We start from the raw sequence: 12,362 nt of genomic DNA on the forward strand, positions 1-12,362 counted from the left end.
TTTTGAGTAGACTGCTATAGGCCGCATATTTTGCTATTTTAGGCGATGGTCATGATTTTAGGGTCCAAGATTCTCTCGACAAGCGTGAGGAACAAGACTGCATAGTCCAGATAGCTTTTACATGTATTACCATGGAAATGACCTTGAAGATATCTCTTAACGGTCATAAATGCATGTGCCATGGAATCAGTCAATTCTTTTCTCTCTCTCTCTCTCTCTCTCTCTTTTTCTTCTTCTTCTTCTTTTATTTGTTGCTTATTCACTATATTGAATTACTGTTAAAATTTTAATTTTGATTTATAATAAAGAAAGAAAAATAAATTGAAATTATTACAATTTAATGTATTAATATATTAAATTAAAATCTTTAATATTTAAAAGTAAAAACTTGATTTAACTTGAAATTTATTAAACTAATATCAAATTTAAGTTTTTAATATTAATTCTTGGCAATATCCTATAATTTAATAAATTTATGTTATAATAAAGATTAAAAATGATTATAAGTATAATATATAAATTTTTTGGTTTACAACATCATGACAAGTATAATATATATTAAAACTGGAAAAAGGAATGTTCTAAAAACCCTCTTAATGAAAGACTTGAACAACCTTTGAATATTATACATTAAACAGTCCATGGTAATTGCATGGATAGATATATCACTTAAATGTTTCTAATAATCAAATCTTTTACTAGCTATATATTCAAAGTTCCCACTCTTGTCTTGGTATTTACATTATATATAGTTTACAGATACTCGACAAATGGGACTAAGACCTTCGTTTAATTTAACGGTGTTGATAATGACAGGACAATCACAACCACATAATAAATAATAATCATAATAACAATAAAATAATAATAATAGTAAATAATAATACTAATGGAGAATAATAAAATCATGCCCATTTGCTCCTTTCCTTAATAGTATAGTAAACAAATGGTGAAAGAAGAAAATTATTGACCACCGTGAGCCTATCACATTCACTAATTGATAATTAAAAATAATAAAATTATATTATTCATCTATCTTTAATATTTATATATATGAAAATATATAAAGTTTAACACAATAGTAATATTACGATTGTATTTTTATAAAGTTTAGAGATAATATTGCGAGCCAATTATCATATACTATAATTACTCAAAAAGAAAAATTTATCATATACTATAAATTAATACATTTTTTTGATAGAATAAATTAAATAAATCTTAATAGTTGATTTAGAGGAGGACCACTTATTTGTAAAATTAAAATATCCCACGTAATGGAAGTATTGCTCCCTTGTATTTTACTTCAAGAATAAAACCTTAGTCAAGATTATATTATTAGTTAATATTATATGATGAAATATACAAGGAATTGGAGGTATAGGTAAGTTGGACCGAGTAGACATTCTAGTTTTGCAGTAAGTTTGGGATTCTAAGTTGCAGAACCGGTCATATACTTGGAATCAGAGTAAGTCAACATTCTCAAGGAAAACTACAGTTTTGTGATGTCTCAGTTGGAGGTGCAATGTTATATAAAGACGAGAGGGAGAGTTACTCACAGTTTACATTTTGCCCATATTATTGAAAAATGACTTACCTTCATAATTTCTCATTCTTGTTTGCCTTGGGTTTGTTGGTGACAAATGCCAATGGAGCTTCAAAAACAGCAGTGATGAAGGGCATTTCTGGTGCATTTGTAGATTGCAATTCAAGAATCGGTAAAGAGCAGAAAGTGGCAATGCAGATGGCAATCAAAGATTTTAATGATAACATAAATCATAGTTTTGCTCTTCACATTGAAGACACTCATGGAGAACCCTTCCAGGCAGCTCTTGCAGGTAAGCTTTTTTACATATTAAATTAACTTCATCACCTCATCCATGATCATATTTAAAAGCTTAAACTATTACATAGTTGCAATACTAATCTTTTTTCTTTTTTTTTTATCTCTAGCAGAATTTCTTTTGTTATAATTTTAATATATAAAGATTTAAGAAAGTTTCAATAAATGATACACGCGTTAGAGATATAAAATTATTCTTAGGCTTTCATTTAATAGTTTAGATTTTTGAGTTGAATGGTTTTTCTAGTATGGTATCATAATTTTTATAATTAAAAAATCTAGAACTTATCATCGATTATTTTTATATAATTAATTACATATTTTAATATAAGATTAAATAAGCCTCTATTTATTTATAATTCAAATCCAATAGATATTTATATATAATAATGTATTAAAAGTTAATTATAACTGTCTCGATGACTAATCTAACAGCTTAATTTTTTTGAATTGAATTGCTCTCTTCGGACATGAATTATATATTTTTTAAAGTTGAATAATTTTTTATTAATATGAAATATATAAAATCTCAGACACCGGATATAGCTAATAAGATTAAATAAAAATGATATTATTGAAAAAAATTAGAAAATGCTATTTATTCCAACTATTTTACCAGCTCAAAAGTTTCATCTAATATTGTATTGTTTGATTTGTCATAATTCATACTAATATTTCTACGTCAAGACCATATGAATCTCTTTACTACTACAATCTCATCTGGTTGACCCGACAATTCAATGTTTGAAAATCTAAACAATTTCTAGGAAATTTTTTTTTTAATTCATTTATGGAAAGACCAACTGACCATAAATTATATAATAGAAAAAATAGTTATATTTTATAGGCAAAGAAGCTCCTCTTGCTCCTAAAAATAAATACTCTTATTGCTTGAGTTAAGCCTCAATTGCTCTAGTAATTGTTTTCTAGCAATAAAGAAATACAATCTGGATTCCTTTTAGGCAAGTTTTATTTTTGAATTCATCATTGGCCTGAGTACGAGAATAGTCACACAACAATAAGTTAAAATTTTGTCATATTTTTTCTTGCAAATATGTAATATTTTTATGACTTTTTAATATCTAAACTTCAATTTTGCTTTTAGATAAGAATTGTTAAAAAGAATTTGTTGTATAATTTGCAATCAAAGGAAAAGAAAATACTCAAAGTATATATCCTCCAGGTTTTATGTCATCATTCTTTCTAAAATATAATACCATTTAAAAAAATATGATTAAATTTAGGTACAATTTGCAAAAGTTCACTTTTATATTAATTGTATTTTTACCCAAATCTTTCTTTTTCTTTCTGCTCTTAAATATTCCCTTTCCATCTCTTTAAATAGGAAAAAAGAAGATTTGCAGCTAATTTGCATTCTGTCAATTTGCAGCAAGGGAATTTATTGATAAGCAAGTGCAAGCTATATTAGGACCACAAAGATGGGAAGAAGCATCACTAGTTGCAGAAATTACAAGCCGAGCTGGTTTGCCCATGATTTCTTTAGCTGATGCAACTCCGGAATGGGCAATGAAGAAATGGCCTTTCTTAGTTCAAGCTTCATCTAACCAGCACCTGCAAATGAGAGCTATTGCTGCCATTGTTCAGTCATGGGAATGGCATCAGGTCGTTATAATTTATGAAGATGATGATTCTTCAATGGCTGGAGACATACCTTTTCTCTTAAGTTCCCTGAGAGAAGTAAGTGTAGCAGTAAGCCATATTCTACCGCTCCCATCTTCTGATTCTTCAATGGTAGAGGAAGTGCTCGAGAAGATTAAACAAGATCAATGTAGAGTCTTTCTGGTTCATCTGTCGTTGCCATTGGCGACTCGACTATTCGAAAGAGCAAAGAAAATGGAGATGATGGAAGAGGAGTACGTATGGATAACTACAAATGTCTTTGCCAATCTTATACATTCCATTAACACTTCAACCTTATCCTCAATGCAAGGCATTTTAGGAGTCAAGAGCTATTTCCCTGACAACGAGCAACCTTTTCAGGAGTTCGATAAGAGATTCCGCTCCAAGTTTGCTTCAGAATATGGAGAAGAAGATGATAATCATGAGCCTGGAATTCACGCTGTGCAAGCATATGATGCCACATGGAGAATATGCTTGGCAATGAAGGACAGCAACGACAGGAAAGGCCAAGACTTATTTAATAAAATTTTGACAAGCGATTTTCCTGGACTAAGTGGGAAAGTACAGTTTATTGACAAGAAGTTAGATCCAGCTGATAAGTTTCAGATCATCAATGTGGTAGGAAGGAGTTACAACGAACTTGGGTTTTGGTCAGAAAGATTAGGGTTCTCCAAGACCATTAATGAAAGTGCTAAAAACAGCTCTTCTATGAAGAATTTGGGGTATGTTCTGTGGCCAGGAGCTCCAAGGAGCACTCCTAGAGGATGGGCTATACCCACAAATGCCAAACCACTTAAAATTGGAGTTCCAAGCATGTCATCTTTCAAGCAATATGTGAATGTGGCTTATGATCCACTAAATAATAGCTATTCATTCGAAGGACTTGCTATCGATCTCTTCAAAGCTACTGCAGCAAGCATGCCATATTCTCTGCATTATACTTTTACGGAATTCGATGGAACATATGATAATTTAGTGGAACAGATTCATCTAAAGGTAAGAAAATTTCTCACTCTCTTCTCCTTCAATTCATGTCAATAGTATTATAATAAAAAGTAAGTTTCATAAATTAAAAACAAAAATTACTGAAGTATTAACATGCCTCATAGAAGAATGATTTTTCAATTAACTAGTAAAAGATTTAATTCTATAACAAGTTATTATAACTATTGTTACTCTCATGAAAAATTATTCATCCCTCGATTTTTTCTTTTTTGGGTTTTCTTTCTAGCTTCTATTAACTGATTATGCTTAATGAACTTGCCACTCTTGGCATTGTTTGTATCAATGAGAATAGAAATTCGATGCAGTAGTCGGAGATGTGGCAATAGTTGCTGCACGATGTCAGCACGCAGAATTCACACAACCCTACACCGAATCGACCTTAGTGATGATAGTGCCGCCAGTACAACGACAAACCCCAAAGAGAGAATGGTTGTTCGTGAAGCCCTTTACAAAGCCTATGTGGGCTTTAGCCATCGTCATCAATCTCTACAATGGCTTTATTGTATGGTTGATAGAGCGAAACCACTGCCCTGAACTAAGAGGCTCCGCTGTTAACCAGACTGGAAGCTTCATCTGGCTGGCCTTCACAACACTCTTTTCTTTACAAGGTAACCTGACAAGAAAGTTAATTACAACTGAATTTCCGAAATATAGTTGTGCTGTAAATTTATCTTGGTTTGCTAATTTGTTGATATTAGGCAGACAACTACACAGTAATCTGTCGCGCATGACAATGGTGGTGTGGCTATTTGTAGCTCTAGTGATTACACAGACGTATACAGCAAACCTCGCTAGCATTCTCACAGTGGGAAAGCTTAGACCCTCAGTAACTGATGTTCAATCACTGCAGAACAACAACAAAATGGTCGGATATTGTAGAGGTTCATTTGTCAAAAGCTATTTAATAAATGTCTTGCACTTCCGCCCTGAGAATGTAAAGCATTTTAATTCACCAGAAGAGTATGCTCAAGCCCTTAGAAGTGGAGAAATAGCAGCTGTTTTTCTTGAAGCTCCTTTTGCAGAATTATTCCTGGCAAAGTATTGCAAGGAGTTTATTAAAGCTGGGCCAACCTACAAAGTTGGAGGATTTGGATTTGTAAGTTTTACTACATTTACTCTCATTAAAAGATTGAATTGGTTACCCATTTGAAATACTGGCATGCTGGCCAGACCTCGCATTGTCTAGCCAACAGCTATAAGTTTGAATATCTGGAGTTGCATTTAGGGTTTTACTATTCAATATCATTCTATAATTTTTTATTAATGGGTAATTCTTACTTATAGTAGATATATTACAACACATAGGTGAATGATAGATTAATACGAGTATATCATATTTTGACATTTGCTGATCGGTACTTACATAATTATAAAACTAATAAATATATGTTAATTATTTATCAATTTGATGTATAAATGAGGATATACGCCTAGATTAGATAAAAACTTTTCATCAATTAATTATTTTAAAACCATTCTATTACCACTAAGGTCATTATTATTTAATTTAATCATTTTCTATTCTTTCTTTATTGACGTCAGGTATTTCCAAGGGGATCACCAATCTTACCCGACGTAACAAAAGCAATGCTAAAAGTATCAGAATCTGGTATGCTACGGGACCTGGAGAATGCAATGGTTGCTTTGGAGAAATGTGTGGATGTGGAACTGGATGATGAAATTTCTAGTCTTAGTCTCAGCAGCTTTTGGGTACTGTTCATTATTACAGGAGGAACATCAACAATTGCTCTTTCTATCTATGTAATTTATCAGAAAATGATACTCAATGATTCAACACAGAGAAGCTTGATCTGGAGATTTATCTTGGCTGTAATGAAACGAAAGAAGCAGCTCAGCAGAAGAGTCGGTGATGCAGAACCAAGTCCTGCAAATTCTGCTGGAGTTTCTATGCATGTTTAATTACGTTAACAATAATTTGGTGTTAGAAGTTAACTGCATTATACATTCGAGAAAAGCATAATATTACTGTACCATATATTACTATACTATACAGCAATGAAAATAGTTCAGGTAAAATTAAGAAATATATTCAATTTGGTTATTCACCTTGTCGCTCAAGTTTAATTCAATCTCTTTTTCTAAAATTATAAACTTTTTTATCTCAAATCTTTGTATATTTCACTCAAATTAACCCTAATTTAGAAAAATAATAAGAGGTAATTACTATTAATTCTTGCGTGTTTTTTCATATCATACTAATTGCCTTCTAACATTTAAAAAATATATTTTTAATTTATTAATTTTGTGATTTTATACTAAAAATCCCTTCCGTTAGAACTTTCGTTAAATAATTGTTAACTAAGTTTGGTTTTATACTATTTATCCTCTAATTTTTGGTGTAATATACAAATTGCCCTTTATAATTTATTTATTATACTAAGACCTTGTTGTCTAATTTTTATGCAAAAATTAATTTTAGTGTCTGTACAAAAATAATTAACTAGTGTTTTTTAATTACTCTAATTTTAATATAATTAAATTGTAGTAAAGTTTAAATATCTTTAAAGCACCTGTATTAATCAAAATATTAAAAATTCATATAATTTAACTTAAATTATTAAAACAAGATAGATATTATTCTTATTATTAATTTTGTTACAATAGGATTGTAACTTTCATAAGAAGTTTGAAGATCAAATTATATTTTTAGGATAATTGTAAATTTGGTGTTTAGACTTTTTAATTTTTTTTATTTTGGTGTCTGGATAATTGTTTTGTTCAATTAGGTGTCTGAACGTAGAAAAATATATCAATGTGGTGTTTTTAGATCTTTTTTGGTTGCTTGAGTGCTGATTAGGCCATATGGGCCACAATTTGTCACTAAAAAAATTTTCCACCTCAAATTTGCATAGTAATAAAAGAAGGAAATGAGAAAAGTAATCTTAAACTTGAATAAACCCATCAAAATTGAGAATTAAGGATTACTGAAAACTTTTTAACTATTAAAAGCTTAACCTAACTTTATCCTTCTATTCCTTCTTCCTATAATGCAAGCTGTTGAAATTGAAATTAGGAATTAGGGATTACAATACAATTTAATTAATTTGAAGCAAAAATAACAGTGAGCAAGGTGATGATTTGCATCACAAATTGAAATAGTTTGGTACATATTGCCTTTCATGTGAACATGTACTCAGACTTTTATTCTCTTTTTACTATTAACTATGTCTTTGGTTGTTTCTTTATTAATTAAATTATGATTTTTTTTATTAAACTTAATGCATTTTTTATTTAAGTTTAGTAAATTGGTGCTTGGGTACTATATAGTGGCTGTCATATTGATTGCTTTTTTTTTTTTTTCTATGGTTGCAGAATGAGTATTCACGTGATTAATATATCTTAGGGTGTAATCTTTGTTAGAGAGCCCAATGGTTCTAAGATTGTATTTTATATTGGAGGTTATAAGACAGAAGTAGGGGTAACAGATGTAGAAGTTATTGGTATACCTTATTTGGAACAGCTAATACAACCATAATTAGGTAATAGAAAGCTGACAAAGATAAACTTTAGTATACCAAATCAACCTTTATCACTTGGCTTGAGACTTTTGCATGAAGGGTCCATTTCAACCTTCCATGAGTTGGTAGAAAAACATTGTAGGGTTGATGTGTTTGTGGAGCATAAGATTAAAAGGGGTAAAACAATAAGTTCAGCAGATTCTACAAGCTTAAATGGTGCTAGGAAGGAAAATAGTGAAATATTTAATATTACACTAGATGATTTTGATTTTTCATTTAATGAGGAGGCATTTGTTGGTAGGGTTCCAAATTTAGTGAATGTAAAAGTTGGTCAAAGTGATGTAATTGAAGAAGGAGGGAAAAGTAATTAAGATGTGGTAGCTAGAGGCATTAATATGGAGGTGACTCAACCTTCATTAGGTAAAGAAATAGATGCAATACTTGAAAGTCTTGGTGATATGACTGAAGAAGGTATTCCAGATAAGGTGTTATGCAGCATATCTGAACATTTGTTAAGAGGAGATACCTTTTGTTTAGGTGAATATTTATGAAGGTGGGTTGGATTTAAATAGGAAGGTCAGGTATGTTGCAACTGACATAGATAAGAGTGTTAAGGAACGATTTAATACTACTACTTCAACTAATGATCAAGGTAAAGATACTGAAGTTGCAGGAGGAGTTGAGAAAAATGAAGATGCAGATGTCAAAAATCTATGTGCAGAGGAAGATCCAGATTTGATTGAATGTAAGTTTCAAAGGGCTAGACGTGCTTTGCAGGAATCTAAGAAGAAGAAAAAAGAGTTGGAGGAGTAAGAATTGAAGAACTAGCAAGAATACCTTCAAATTTACCATCACTCGATATTGGTGTTGGGGTTCATGATGACATTATTGAGTCAGATGATGAATGGTCTGCTGTTAGTACTAATGGATATGATGTTAATCATATAGTAAGGAGGAGAAGTAAATTTCCAGCTTATGATCCTAAAGCTGAAAAGATAAGTATTTGCCTAGGATTGACTTTTAAAGGTGCTGCAGAGTTTAAATAGGTGATTACAAGGTATTCTATCCAAGAAAGGAAAGAACTTAAGCTTATTAGGAATACAAATGGGCAAGTTAGAGTTAAGTGTGTGAAGAATACATGCCCCCTTTGCCTTTATGCATCAGTTGAGAAACCTAAAAATATTTTTCTCATAAAAACCTTTATTGAGGAACACACATATGGTGTGTCATATAAAAGTAAAAGGGTTACGACAAGATGGCTTGCAAATAATTAGTTGTATAAGTTTACTTGTATTACTGCAATGAAGCTTACAGATCTGAAGGAATTGGTTAAACAAGATTTGAATGTTGAAGTTGAGAAAGTTAGAAGAAAAGATAATTCTCATTCCAATATCTACAAGAAATACATGCTGAATATATAGAGAAGGAAAATAAAAGAGATGTTATTGACTAACATTATTGCCTATTCTAGAGCTAAGAAATATGGTTGTATTCCTTACTATATTTGAGAAGATTTGTTACAGATGGAAGGAGACGTTGGTTTAGAGAGATATATGGCCTTTATTGAGGGAAGTGTTGGTGTGTATATAGAAAGTGCAAGCTGTTGATGAAGAGCGGCTTTAATGGATTGTTGTTGACTTTCTTCACCCTTACTCAAGCTGGAGGAAGCGACAGAGTGTACTCCAAGTTTGTTTCAAAAATTCACAAAAGGAGCAGCAGCTAGTGGTTTGGTGAAGACATCAGCTATTTATTGAGAGGAAGGAATGTAACGAGTGATTAAAGCACTGGCATCGACCTTTTCACGAACGAAGAGATAGTCGATTTCAATATGTTTGGAACGCGCATGGAGGACTGGGTTGATCGTCGTATATAAAGTACTTTTATTGTCATAAAAAAGTTGAGGAGCTTGAAGGAGACGAATGCCAATATCTCGAAGGAGAAATTGAATCCAAACTAGTTCTACAGTTGTGGATGCTAAGGCACAATACTTGGCTTCTGCACTAGATCGCGATATTGTGGGTTGCTTCTTTGAACACCAAGATATGCAATTAGCTCCAACAAAGATACAATAGCATGTAGTACTTCATCTTGTTGTGGGACAACCGACCCAATCTGTATCACAAAAACCATAAAGAGAGAGAGTACTATATTTGGTAAAAGATAAACCAAAGTGAAGAGTTCCTTTAAGATAACTAAGGATACGTTTTACTGCTTTCATGTCTCTAATTGTCAGATTTTGAAGATTTTGACACACTTTATTAACTGCTTGAACAATGTCAGTCTAGTGTAAGTTTTGTAGAGCACCGACTAAACTGCAATACTCAATGGCATTGATAGCATCAGAATCTCTAGGTGTCACTTACGACTTGAGAGCCATAGGTGTTTTATAATGGGAGCTGTCAAGTAATTTGGCTCGTTGGAGAAGTTCTTTAGCATATTGGCTTTGAGAGAGAGTAATTCCTTATTGATTTCTTTGAAGTTCAATACCTAGGAAGAAATGCAATTCCCCGAGGTCTTTGAGAGCAAATTCCATGCTAAGTCTGTTGATGAGGAGTTGAATAAATGTCTCATTAGTTCCTGTGAGTACAATGTCATCCACATAAATAAGCATTAGTAGAGTCATATAATCATTACGTAAGATAAATAGAGAAGGATCAGCAGTACTTCAAACAAAACCAAGATGAAGCAACTATTGAGACAATCTATTGAACCATGCTCTAGGAGCTTGTTTAAGCCTATAAAGCGATTTATGTAGTTTGCACACAAAGTGAGGTTTTTGTGAGTCCTTGAAGGCAGGAGGTTGCTCCATGTAAATTGTGTTTTTAATGTATCCATGAAGAAAGGCATTCTTAATGTCTAGTTGTCTTAAGTTCCAATTAGAAGTTGTAGTAATGGCTGAGACAACTCGAATTGTAGTAGCTTTGACTATAAGACTATAAGTTTCATCGTAGTCAAGTCCTTCAATTTAAGAGCAACCTTGAGTGACAAGCCGAGCCTTGTGACATTCTATAGTACCATCTTCCTTGAATTTGATTCTAAATATCCATTTAGACCCAATTAGATTAGTATTATGTGGTCTGGGAACTAATTGCCAAGTGTGATTGTCATAGAGTGCTTGAATTTCTTGGTTCATGGCATGTTTCCAATGAGGTAATTGTTGAGCAACTTTGTATGACTTTGGAACGTTCACATCACTACAAGCAGAAAGAGCAAGATTATGTCGTTTAGATCGAATTTGTTCTGTTGCTTGAGCAAGATCTAGATCTAATTGCGGATTTTACCGTAGCTTGGTACGAGTGATCATAGAGTGACCTTGAGGATGTGAGGTATCACCTGCACCAAATAAATCAATAATTAACTTTTCATTTAAATTAGGGAGGTCATGACATAAAGATGGAGATTGAGCATGAGTTGAAGGATCAATATTAGGCATGTGATGGTTGAGATTGGAAAGAGCATCGACGTTAAGTCTTGAAGAGGTAGTGGGGCTGACGATTGCATGCCGAAGCTGTTGATGAGGTCCCATTATTGTATCATGTACATAATTGTTTGTATTGCTAAGGACTAAATTGCTTGAAGACTGCAGAAGACGTGAGGTGGGATTAGTGGTAGGGTCTAATAGAGTATTGTCAACTGTGCTTGTATAGGAAATGTGTATGACGGAGCATCGTGAATGGTCCAAGGAATTGATTTCTTCAACTTGTGAAAGGATAGAGATAGCAATGTTGTCATTTGCTAAGTCATGACCACATGCTAAAGGACTTAGTAAAGGCGTGGTCTGCTACCCTTCTCAACATGATGGTCATTAGGTGGCTGCTCTTTCTTAATGTAAGTAGCCTAAAACTATTCAATATTATCTGGAAAGAAAGTAACTTCCAATTCTTTTGGAGTGTTGTCATTCGGAGAAGGAGAGAAAGGAAAGCAACTTTCATCAAAACACTACATGACGAGAAATATATACTTTATTTGTTAAAGGACATAAGCAACGATAAACTTTGTGAATAAGGCTATAACCAATAAAAATGCAAGGATACAACTTCTTGGAAAATTTATTTTTTCCTTGATCACGAAGATAAGGAAAGCACCTGCATCCAAAAATTCTCAAAATACTATAGTCAGGTTCATGATTAAATATCTTAAAATATGGAGAGTGCATTTTAAGAGTAGATGAAGGCATGCGATTAATTAGAAAAATCGCGGTAAGAAATGCATCAACCCAATATTTAGTTGGCATATGAACTTGAAACAGAAGTGTTAGCCCAGTCTCCATAATATGGTGATGCTTCCTTTCGGCAACTCCATTTTGTTGAGGAGTGTGATGACAGGAGAATTGGTGATGAATGCCACAATTAGGCAAATGACTTTCAAAGGCTTTGGAAGTGAATTCACCTCCT

General features: G+C 32.4%; 1 protein-coding gene across 1 annotated transcript; it reads left to right on the top strand.

Annotated features, from left to right (window-relative positions):
- The first annotated feature begins 1,546 nt into the window (after window positions 1–1,546).
- LOC8277931 (glutamate receptor 2.8-like) lies at window positions 1,547–6,555 on the top strand. The gene is made up of 5 exons (XM_048379498.1): window positions 1,547–1,838; window positions 3,234–4,480; window positions 4,782–5,097; window positions 5,188–5,585; window positions 6,032–6,555. Exons 1-5 carry the CDS (start codon window positions 1,589–1,591, stop codon window positions 6,407–6,409), a joined length of 2,589 nt encoding a protein of 862 aa, XP_048235455.1. The 5' UTR covers window positions 1,547–1,588; the 3' UTR covers window positions 6,410–6,555.
- Window positions 6,556–12,362: the final 5,807 nt, after the last annotated feature.

The sequence above is a fragment of the Ricinus communis genome, chromosome 9 (genome assembly GCF_019578655.1).
Source record: "Ricinus communis isolate WT05 ecotype wild-type chromosome 9, ASM1957865v1, whole genome shotgun sequence".
Classification (NCBI taxonomy): Eukaryota; Viridiplantae; Streptophyta; class Magnoliopsida; order Malpighiales; family Euphorbiaceae; genus Ricinus; species Ricinus communis.